The sequence below is a fragment of the Elephantulus edwardii genome, unplaced genomic scaffold (assembly GCF_000299155.1).
Source record: "Elephantulus edwardii isolate Elephantulus edwardi_28Jun2011 unplaced genomic scaffold, EleEdw1.0 scaffold00139, whole genome shotgun sequence".
Lineage (NCBI taxonomy): Eukaryota > Metazoa > Chordata > Mammalia > Macroscelidea > Macroscelididae > Elephantulus > Elephantulus edwardii.
Window position 1 is genome coordinate 3,323,152 of NW_006399889.1, and position 12,135 is coordinate 3,335,286.

Genomic DNA, 12,135 nt, shown 5'->3' on the forward strand with positions numbered 1-12,135 from the left:
TCCCCCAGGTCCCCTCCACCATGCAGCCCTTGCTCTAGGAGTAAGCCAAATTAAAGACATAAAAGACCCATACAAAGAAAACTACAAAATATTTCTGGGAGACACAAAAAAAGATCTATCTAAATGGAGAAGTGTTCCCTATTCATTGATAGGAGGACACAATATTGTGAAAATAACAATCCTACCTAAAGCAATCCAAATGCTCAATGCAATCCCAATAGATACCAAATTCATTTTTCAAGGAGATCAAAAGGGAAACTGTCAAGTATTTGGAAAGGCAAGAGACCCCCAAAATAAGCAAAGTGCTTCTGAAAAACAATAATGAAGTGGGAAGGATATCACTCCCTAATCTCAAAACACAGTGGAAGTAACCAAAACATGGTACTGGTACAATGACAGGCACATAGACCAATGGAATAGAACTGAGAACGCAGAAATGGACCTATCTAACTATGGTCAACTAATATTTGACAAGGAAATAAAACTTATAAATAGGGAAAGGACAACGTCTTCCACAAACGGTGCTGGCAAAACTGGAATGCTACCTGCAGAAAGCTGAAACAAGATCTACATCTCATACCAAACACAAAAATCAACTAAAGGTGGATTAGAGACCTGGGAGTAAAGCCCAAAACCATACAGCTCATCAGAGACAAATTGGAATCAAGCTTAGACAACCTAGTCTATGGTATAAAGAGACTGCGAAATACAGCCAGAAGTGCTCAATCTGGAGAGGATAAAATTGATGAATGGCACCTTATAAAGAATAAATCCCTATGCACACAAAAACATTATCCTACAGAGTGAAAGGAAAACCTACTGACTGAGAAAAAACATTGGGAAATACCATTTTAAGGGTCTCATATAAAAAGTTTACAGAATCCTACAGGGCCTCTACAAGAAAAAGACTGATAACAAAATTACAAAATGGCAAAGACATGGACAGAATTTTCACAGAGGAAGTTATTTGGATGGCCAACAGATCCACAAAAAATGCTCCAAATCACTGGCAATAAGAGAAATGCAAATCAAAGCCACAATGAAATACCATCTCACCCCAGCAGTGGTAAAGTTTAACAATAAATGTTAAAGTTTAAAAATTAAAATGACAAACTTTAAGCAATATACACTGGAGAGGAGTGGAGAGGTGGTAACTCTCATACACTGTTGACAGGATTGAAAATGGTACAAGCACTCTGGAAGGCAGTTTGGCACTTTCTCAAAAAGCTAAACACGGAAACTCCATATGACCCAGCTATTCCATTTTTTTTGTAATATTTCCTGAGAAAATCAGAACCAAGGCACAAACAGATTTGTACACCAATGTTCACAGCAGCATTGTTCACTATCGCAAAAACATGGAAATAGCCCAAATGTCCAACCACAAAATGACGGGACTGAGAAATTATATTACATTCCTATGATGGAATACTATGCAGCATGCAGGAGCAATGATCTGGAAAATCACTACCGAACTTGGGAGTAACTGGGGTAACAGGGATAGGTGTGTCAGAGACAATAAGATTGGCAAGGAATAGAGCAGGGTTTAGGGCTGTTTGTTGTACACAGGGTCACGATGAGTGGCAGGCGACTTGATGGCACATAACAACAAAAACAACATACCTAGTGGAGAATAAACCAACAAAGTAACTATCCACTATCTACACCTAGGAGAATTGATTAATCATTTATCTGCCAAGGGCAATTTCATATTTGCTTTATATTCTGAGTAAATAGTCTTATAGTAATTGTTTCTTGTTTCAGAACAGTGAATAGAGGAAAGCTCTGTTGGGTGTGGGGAGCGGGGTGCGTGCAGGGAATCAATTTGTCCCAAAAATAAAAATTCTGAAACTTTTAGTAAAGCAATAAGAAAGATTTGGTTTTCTAACCTACTTAAACCTTATGTGGCCTAGTGGTAAGAAGTTGTGCTGCCAACCCAAAGGCATACCACATTGATTTACAATCTCTGAAAAGTCACGTCACTAGCAGGTTGGCTATGAGTAGGTCTGCCTGGGGGTACATAACAACATTTTACAAATGGAGAGAAAGAATGTACATCAGTGGGGCAAAGCTAGTCATATAAGAGTTTAACTTAACAAGTGCATTATCCTCAATGGCTTCCTTAAATCCTTTCCTGGGAGCCAGAAGAACACATTACAGTTGAGGGAAGTTTTATAGGAGATCCTTGAAAGCCTCCCTAGCTGCAAACTTGTGAAAGCGCACATGACACTGAAACAGATGAGGGAGAGAACTGTAAAAAAGGACTATATGATCACATATTATTGGTATGACAAGAGTCTAAAATAAGAGCTGCCTAGTAAAGTGGTCTTGTGGGTGACGACTGTAAAACAATGAAAGAACTTTTTTTCCAAAGGAAAAAACCGAATTGGGTGGGGGTGAAGGAGGCAGGGAGAAAAATGTGCAACAATGAATGAATGGAAATCCAAGCTCTTTATAAACTTACAATAAAATATCAGTTTAAAAACAAACAAACCCTCAAACTCATCGCTGCCATCTTGCAAGCAACTTAATACAGCTGACCCTCCAGTGGAATTTCAGAGGCTATGAATTGAATGGGAGGAGACTGACTGCCCTTCTTTCTTCTTCAGACCAGTCAGTGGATTCAAAGTGCCACCTTGTGTTGGCAGTACAACTCCTTAACCACTATGCCATCAGAGAGCTCCCCTGGAAGTCCATGCTGTTGTTTGCAACCTACTCCCAGCTGATTCTCCAGCGAGTTTTCAGAGGCAGTAAGGTGCACAGGAGGAGACTGCCCATGTTTCTCCTGAGAAACTTCTGGTGGATTTGAAATGTGTGCCTTCGGTGAGCAGTGCAGCTCCTTACCACCAGGCCACCAAAGTTCCCTAATCCTTTCCCGGGAGCCAGAAGGCATGAGTCTGGCCAGAAGATTTACAGGAGATCCTTTAGATCCTATGAGTTTCCTTTCGATAACCTTTCAAGCACTACTGATACTTCATATTGAAAACTGGATTGAAGTTAATTTTTTATCTGTGTTAAAAGTTTTTGATAAGCAAATTATTACTGTTTTAAACAAAGCTACCTTAGAATAAAAATTACTTAAAAGTTTAAGTGCCTTCAAAAGATCTACTTCCCTGGAAAACAAACAAAACACCAAACAAACATATTTGAAGCCTTAGCAGAGCAGTGTGGCATGTATTGAGCTCTTAACCAAATGGTCAGCTTTCAGAATCTAATCCCAAAGAACTTCTCTGGCAGCTGGAATCCACTAGTGGCTCTCAGTGGGAGAAAGATGGGCATTCTCCTCCCACGTAATTTACAGCCTCAGAAACCCAATAGAGAGTCAGCAATGAGTAGGATCCAATTTGAGGGCACAGTCTGAGTTTCAGTTCATCTGTGAAAGACATGCAGTTCCCTCCTATAAAGGTGCTGGCAAACTTGATGGAGGGTTATCATGAGTCAGAATGGACAACAATGGAGTTTGGCTTTTCTCCCTGTATAATTGATACTCTAATTATAAACAGGGAATCCACTCTACAGTATCCAATAAAAACAACTGTAAATCAGCTGTTTAAGCAAGTTCCAGAGGGTTTTTCTAAGCCATCTATTGTTGGCCTAATTCCAGCTGCTGTATATTGTCTCAAAACAATAAACCTGCATGTTTAAACACACCGTCTTACTTATAAAACCTGACAATCCCTCCTGTCCCCATGTTTTTTGGTTCATAACATTTTTTTAAAGTTCCACTTCCAATTTGGATGGGCAAAAGTTATGCAAAGAGTACATTTATAATGAAAAATCAGATCTAAAAATAGTGAGTCAAAGCCTTTATAATACTTAAGTCACTGATTTTAATTACATATAAAAGCCCCTGCTCTTAACATAATTAAACATAAAGCATCTCACTCAAGGACTGGGCATTAACTACAAAAGAAAATGAGAAAATAAAAGATAAATACACGCATGCACAGAAATATGACTCTAAATTAAAGTGTTTTCCTTTTATTGGAGGCTCAAGTTTCCATCTAATATGTCTGAAAAACCCAGGACCTACACTGTACTTGTGAAAGTAACTACACTTTCAGGCAACAAGGGTGTACCATTTGGCAAATCAGTCCACTAATCACTATCTAGTGGTCTTAAAGTAATAATTCACATTTAAAAGGTGAGACATTAGTGGACAACAAAGAGACCAAATACAGAAAGGAGGAGTTTCTTAACTTGAGCGACTTGAAGGAAACTCTAGATTGTTAGAGAGCAATTTTATCAGTATCACTTCTGTTTAAGTTATGGCACAAAGTCTAATTTCAAATGAGGGAGGGGCAACCTAGTAAGCTCATAACTTGGGATTTTCAATAATGCCTCCACTTTTTAATATTGTTATAAGTTGTCTAGTTGAAACTGACTCAGAGTTGACCCTAGTGAATTTTCAGAGGCTGTAAAACACATGGGAGCAGCTGGCCATTCTCCCGCACATTTTTAATAGATTACAGTAAATCTATTCTGCCAATCTGCTCCCATTAAAAGCTGCTATCATGTCATCTACTCTTGTTTAAAACACCATAATCCACTGCAATCCCAGAGGTGAATGGTTTGAATCCACCGGATGCTCTGCTGGAGAAGGAGGGACAATCTCCTCCTGTACCAGTCTGATTAGATTTGACACACACACACACACACACACACACACACACACACACACACACACTAAAATTAAAACACCATAATCTATCTCTAAGTTGTGAATGACTGGGCTAACAATTACTGGGTGGATGTACAAAACTGAAAGCCTCAGAAGAGGGCTTTGTGATGTCTCTGAGTGCTAAGAATTTCAAAAAGCAGAGAGAAAGCAAGACTTCAGAGACAGGTTGGGATCAATAAGAACAGATGAACAATCTTTTATGCCCTGGATAGATCCTGGTGTGAGCAAAGAAATCTTAACCAAACCCCCAATCTAGAATATGAAGCAAGAAAAACCAAAAACCACTGCTGTAGAGTTAATTTTTAACTCACAGCAACCCTATAGGACAGAATAGAACTGTCCTATTAACATTTCCAAGACTGTACAGCAAAGATAAGTAAACACAAAGGACAGTAGAGAAAAACCCAGGGTTTTACCTGAAAGACATCAGACTAATACAGAAATTATTTGGGTAGTTCATCAAGTTCCTATCTGGCTCATCTCTAGCAATAGTGCTATTGTTTCAAAAACATATTTATATTTACCAACCTATCACAGGCAAATTTCTGACACTGTATAAACAGAACTGAGGCTAGGATTTCTGTAGCATTCCCCCCTCCTCTCTTTAAAAAAATATTATTCTAGATTCAAATTATAACATTCAGTACTTGCAGCTGCCACTGAAGTAGAGAGTGGTGGAAAAAATAAAAAGGGCAGCCCCAAATGGGAGATATATTCAGTCAGCTTTTCTGTTTCTTGATCTCCTATTTAATATTTTAGAACACACTAATGCTCAGTAAAAGTTCTTTTCTTAAATAAAGCTTAAAGGTTAAATAGAATGCAAATGCTTGAAATCACCAAACACTTGAAGAATCCTCTACATGAGCTGAATAAATAAGCCATCTGTGTCTAAGGGCTCCCTATCTTGTTTTTAAGCTGACCCACTTCAGTATCAGTCACTATGGTTCACAAAAATCTCACTTCTAAGCGACAGCAATAACTGCTCTGTGCCAGAGCATATTTTGAATCCAACAGGGTAAAAGGGTAAAGCTAGTCTTTATTAAAATGACCCCTGCTGCCTCTGAAAACAGAACTTCAATGCCATGCTTAACCTGAAGCAATCTCTTCTCCAAGAGGAAAAGAGCAAATCAGTTCTGCAGAGAAGAAAAAGGAGCAATTGAAAATGACCAAGAAACCTGATCAAGTGTTAAAATGCTCAGTGCATTTTTCTTTGGAGATCAAACATCCGCTTTGCAAACAGGATCTGGCCAGGTCTGCGGGAGATGCCCCTCAAAATTAAGCTAAGAAGCCACTCCTGGAGGTCACCTTTCAGCCAAATAAAAGATTAGCCTAAAATATAAACAAAAACACCCGTGGGGAAAAGGCTCCTTTGAAAAATCAACTATAGCGAGTACAAATGGGCAACATTTGCACAAAATCAAAGAGAAGTCAAGGAGGGGCAAGTAAACTGGAAGGATGGAAACCAGAAGGGCTGTGTGGAAATGGGGGAGTGCTGACACATTGCGGGGATAGCAACCAATGTCACGGAACCATTTGTGTAATAAATTGCTGAATGGGGAAAAAAATTCGCTACGTACAGGTTCACATAAAACACAATAAAATATCTGAAAATAGACTTAAGTTATAAAAGCTTCATTCAAAGGGTCGGACCTGTTCTAGATACCTTAGCAGCCCTGCTCCTAGGTTGCAAAAACCTGACCCTTCACCCTGGCGCTGTGAGGTGCGCGGGGAGTAAACAGTCCAGGACTCATATTTAGTCAAAAGGTGCACGAGCTTCAGGGCTCAGTCTGGGGCGGGGGTCGCACCTCCCTCCTCCAGCCTGCCTCGAGGAGGGGCGAGAGCCGCGACCCAGAAAGGCATAACTTTCCGCAGTTCAGAGTTAACAGCCACGAAATGACCAAGGGCCAACTGCAAAGCCACTCCCCACCATCAGTCAGTCCGGTATCTTTTTGTGTATGTGTTTTTTTTTTTGGGGGGGGGGCTGAGGATCTGATTAAGAAGATGGCAAGGGGCAGAAGACGACTTCCTACAATACGTGCTGCAGCTGGCTGAGGACTCAGACAGCTGGCAGGGGATGGGGGCTGCCCCCAAAAAAGAGAAGGGTTTCGTGACTTGTCGGTTCCCACTGAGAGAGTCACATGCTGGAATGGCAGCAAATCACACCTACCGGGCCGAGGCTGAGGCCGGCCGCTGGGGATGGGGCGAGAGCTGGGCGGGGACACGCGGCAGGTGACCTTCCTGAGAGGCCGGGGGCGCCAGGCGCCCGACTGAAACGCCTCGGGGGCGCAAACGGGGCCCCTCGCCTCCCCGCCCACCCTGGGCCCCGCATCCACCGCGCGGTCTTCGATCCGAGCGTGCGATCCGGAGCTCACAATGGTCGGAGGACTGGGACAAAACCAAAGCCCATTTGGTGGCCCGCTGCCTAGCCCGGGTCGGATCGACCAGTCTCTAGCGGCCCGTTGAGCTTAGCGTTGGTTCCTGGGCCCTGAGGGGTCGCAGCGGCCACAGGGCGGCCCCACCCGTGCCCGCAGGACCAGCGCCGGAGCGGGAACAGCGAGGGGCGCGTGGCCCCGGCACCCTGTCGGGCCCTCTACCGCCTGCGAGCCGCCCTCCTACCCTTTGGCGTGCTCTGTCTCCTCCTCATTGTCGCCGTCTATCCCGCACGTGTCCTGATCGTCCAGCTCCAAGCTTTGCTGGCTGGCAGCAGACTCGCTGTCCTCCGCCATCGCGGCGGCGCGGGCTGGGGGAGGCGGCGAAGGAGCGAGCGAGGAGGCTGGCGCTCCGAGCCGCGGGCGTGGAGGGGCCGGCGCGCGCTGGCGGTGGTGCGAGTAGCTCCCTCTAGCTGCCGCCCTCCGTCCTCCTCCGCGTCTCAGGACCCGCGCCCGGCACGCCCGCCCCGCCCGGCACGCGGCCCACGGCCCGCCCACTTCAGCGGGGGGAGGACCCCTAGCTGGGGGTGACGGGAGGTCGTGGCGGGGCTAGGGGCCACACTCTGGGCCACGAGGTCGGTGCCGCACATCAGTCCTGGGTTCAGCCCTGACGGGATGCTGCTGCAAAATTTTGTGAGTCATTATTTTTGGAACACAGGCCACAAGGTATTACATCTCTACATGTTAAGGAAAACTTTGAACCTTAACGAAGATTTTTACTCCTTTTGTAGGCGTGGCAATGATATCCATACTTATTCCCCACCACCACATAATTAAAATTGTATTTCATTTATGGGTTGGAAGATATAGATATTAGTCAAAACAGTGCTTCCAACCACCCCGTTCCAATCACACTGTTGCAGCAGTCCTAAAATTCTGCAACTGCCTGTTTTCACTGGACACGAGACTGTGGGCTCAAACCAAATAAGTATCTTGAGGGGAGAAATGATACTGAGAGATTGGATATGAAGGTCATGATCTAGACCTCCTAGCAAACGCGAAATCCTCTGTCCTAATGAACTTAAGAGGGAAGGTCATGGAATGGGATTGCCAAATAAAAAGCAGGTGAAGTTCAGACACTCTTATTTGCTCTGGTGATCTTTACACAGCAGCCTTTCCTCTGCTCTTCTGTGATTGGTAATGTTCAAAGGTCCAGGCCAGTAGAAAAGCAAAGTGGTTTTTTTACAAAGGCAAAATGAAGTGGAAAGATAGTTATCAGAAACTGTTCAGCAAGGAAAATGAAGCCTTTAAAAAGCTGCTTGAAATTTCTGGTATGTTTTTCTGGGCCTTTTTTTTTTTTTTTTTTTTTGCAGAAGGCGCTGAGAACATTTTGTAAGTCCCCTCCCTCCCCCACTTCCACAAGGGAGAATATGTCCCTAAAATGCTAAGAGATAAGAGTATCAAAAGGAGAGGCTTACAGAGCAATTTCAAAGGCCATCAGCTGTTTGTGACTGATGTTGAGGCAGCTAAAAGTTCTTTCTAGAAGTACAAAATGGGACCAAATCAAGACGGAATATAGTATTAGCTTTCACGAATTTTCTGAGTCAGAAAATACTTCTGTGGCCTACAATTTGGTAAAGATAAATACAGATTGAGAGTGTTTCCTGAAACTATCAATAATTGGGTAATTGTGTCCATGTAACCAATAGGATCCTGACCAGGAACAAGCTTTATTAATAATAAATCAGTCACTATAACCTGTCAGAAAGCTTCCCTGAAAGATTCTTTTTTTAAGAAAGTAAAGGAAACTCAGCAGACCTATTTATTTGGATTTTCAAGAAACTTGTCTAAGAACCTCTCAAAAAAGAATAGGAAAGTAAATTAATACTGATGAAATAAATTAGGGCATTAACAGCCAGTTAGACACCAGGAAACAATGAAAACCAGGAACATATGTTCCACAGAATGGAAAGAAGTTCGTCTAGACATCTTGACAGAAGTGAGTTGCAATATAATTATATTAAAATATATATAATATTAATATTCTCAGCATTCATCTTTTGAAGGTGGAAAAATTTTGCTGGTGACCCTAGAGATTCTTGAGTTCCATTGTCTTGTGGTGTTGTTGTTGTTATATGCTGTCGAGTCGCTTGCTACTCATAGCGACCCTATGCACAACAGCCCTAAACTCCACTCTGTCCTGTGCCAATCACACTGTCTCTGACACTCCCATCCCAATTATCCCAGTCACTGAATCAATCCACCTCATAGAGGGCCTTCCTCTCCTGCGCTGTCCCTCCACCCTCCCAAGCATGATGTCCCTCTCTAAGGACCGGTCTCTCCTCACAACATGTCCAAAGTATGTTAGACGGAGGCTCAGAATCCTTGCCTCCAAGGAGCCACCTGGTTTAACCCTTTCCTGGACAAATCTGTTTGTTTTCCTAGCGGTCCATGGTATTCTCAATACTCTTCTCCAGCACCACAACTCAAAGGCATCAATTCTCCTTCTATCCTCCTTGGTCATTGTCCAACTCTCTGATGCATAACAGGTGATTGCGAAGACCATGGCCTGTATCAGACGCACCTTAGTCTCCAAAGAGACACCATTGCTCTTCAGCACTTTGGAGAGGTCCCTAATAGACGACTTTCCCATGGCAATGCGCCTTTTAATTTCCTGGCTGCTGGTGCCAAGACTGTTGCTATGGAGCCAAGCAAACTAAAGCTGTGTACAATCTCAATCTCTTCACCATCCATCCTGATGCTGCCAATTGTTCCAGTGGTGAGAATCTTTGTCTTCTTGACATTGAGCCTCAATCCATATTGTAGGCTGCACTCCTTGACACTCTGCAGCAGGTGCTTCAGGTCCTCTTCAGTTTCAGCAAGCAGGGTTGTGTCATCCGCATAACGCAGATTGTTGATAAATCGTCCACCAATCCTGACCCCACATTTCTCCTCATAGAGCCCAGCCTCCCGGATAATCTGTTCTGCATATAGGTTGAAAAGGTATGGAGATAGGATGCATCCCTGGCGTATGCCCTTCCCCATTTTGAACCATGCAGTGTTCCCTTGCTCTGTTCTGACGACTGCCTCCTGGTCCAAGTACAAGTTTCGCATTAGAACAATCAAGTGTTCTAGGATTCCCATTCTTCTCAGAGTCAACCATAGTTTGTTATGATCTACACAGCCAAATGCCGTTGCATAGTTAATGAAACACAGATAGACATTCCTCTGGTATTCCCTGCTTTCAGCCAAGATCCATCTAACATCAGCTACAATATCTCTAGTACCACGACCCCTTCTAAACCCAGCCTGGACTTCTGGTAGTTCTCTGTTGATGTGCTGTTCCAGTCGTTTTTGGATAATCTTCAGTAAAATCTTGCTTGCATGTGAAATCAGTGAAGAGGAGATAGAAGATTTTTACCAACTTTTACAATCGGAGATTGATCGAACATGCAATCAAGATGCATTGATAATAATGGGTGACTGGAATGCAAAAATCGGGAACAAAGAAGAAGATTCAGTAGTTGGAAAACATGGACTCGGTGACAGAAATGGAGCTGGAGAGAGAATGATAGAATTTTGCACAATCAATGACTTATTCATAGCAAATACATTTTTTAAAAGACATAAACGCAGGTTATATACCTGGATTTCACCTGATGGTATGCATAGGAATCAGATCGATTACATCTGTGGAAAGAACCGCTGGAGAAGCTCAATATCAGCTGCGAAAACTAGGCCAAGAGCTGACTGTGGAACAGACCACCAACTACTCATATGCAAATTCAAGCTGAAGCTGAGGAAAATTAAACCAAATCCAAGGCAACCAAAATATGACTTTGAGTCTATCCCACCTGAATTGTCTTGTGTAGACACTCATTATTTCTAAAATTGTTTGCTTTTTCTCTGCTGTAATCCCAGAGTTTGTGGATTTGGAACCAAAGGCCATCTTCTAGAATCTTAGAGCCAAGGCTTATTTAAGAGGAGAGAGTACTGTCAAGTGGTTACCAGTGTGTTAAAGGAGTCCCTTTGGAATTTCCTATCCTGTCTGACTCATCTTCTATTATAAGTGTAAAATCATAGTTGTATAATTAGTCTTGTTTCATTTAAACTATTATAAGCACTTGCTATAACTTGGGATTCACAGACAATGCTTATTTCTTCTTATAAAGTACATTTAGTAAGCAAAACCAGTAATTTTTTTTTAAATAGCATAATTCAGGAAAAGGCTGAAAATAGTTACTAATATGGAGTGACAATTTTAAAGGTGCTTTAATTACAATAAGGGGAACTCTCCTGGAATAGTCCATTGGGAATTTCACCACTAACTCAAAGATCACACCTCTCTGGAGGTTAGAATCAACCAAAGGCGGTGTGGAAAAAAGATGAGAAATCTTCTTGTGTAACTTATAGCCCCAGAAACTCCAATGTAGGGTCAGTTATGAGTTGGTTCTGACATGATTAAAACTCCGAAGAGTTTTAACTTCAGTTTAAAAATTGTATGTAAGGCAACTTATTTTTTGAAGAGTTTTATGCATTAGTTATAAAGTAATATATTTGATCACACATTTAATTATTCCCTTCCTTTTTTAAAACATAAAAAGTGTTTTAATTTTTTTCCATTGTTGCACATTTTCTTCCTCTCTCCCTTCTCCCCTCCAAGCAATCCTCCTCTCAATGCACCTCTTGTTCCAGATTGTTGTCATACACATATCATATCTTCCTTTCAGACAGTTCTTTCCTCATCTAATCTAATGCAGTGTTCATTATCTATCCACTTGTTTCCCATTTTCTACACATACACACACACCCCAACAGTGGTGTTAAGGTAGTATTTATCCTTTTGTGACTGAGATATTTCATTCGGCATAGTGTCCTCCAAGGCTCACCCATGTTGTGTAATATTTTATAAATTTATTGCTTTTCAGGGCTGCATAACATCCCATGTAGTTTGTTGATCGGCGCTTGGGTTGCTTCCATCTCTTTGCTATTATGAATAATGCAGCAATAAACATGGGCATGCAATTCCTTTTCTTTTTGATCTTTGAATCCATGTCATCCCTAGAGTTGGTATCTGGCAGTGCA

At 42.3% G+C, this 12,135-nt stretch overlaps 1 protein-coding gene across 2 annotated transcripts in view; it reads right to left on the reverse strand.

Annotated features, from left to right (window-relative positions):
• Positions 1-7,428, reverse strand: part of NMT2 (N-myristoyltransferase 2) — an 85,936-nt gene extending 78,508 nt beyond the window's left edge. Inside the window, exon 1 of one of the 2 annotated variants that reach the window (XM_006894287.1) lies at positions 7,298-7,428. In XM_006894287.1, coding sequence (XP_006894349.1) covers positions 7,298-7,407 — 110 coding nt within the window. In that variant the 5' untranslated portion in view covers positions 7,408-7,428. The remainder of the gene's footprint in view (positions 1-7,297) is intronic. The other variant, XM_006894288.1, reaches the window with a different exon arrangement.
• Positions 7,429-12,135: the final 4,707 nt, after the last annotated feature.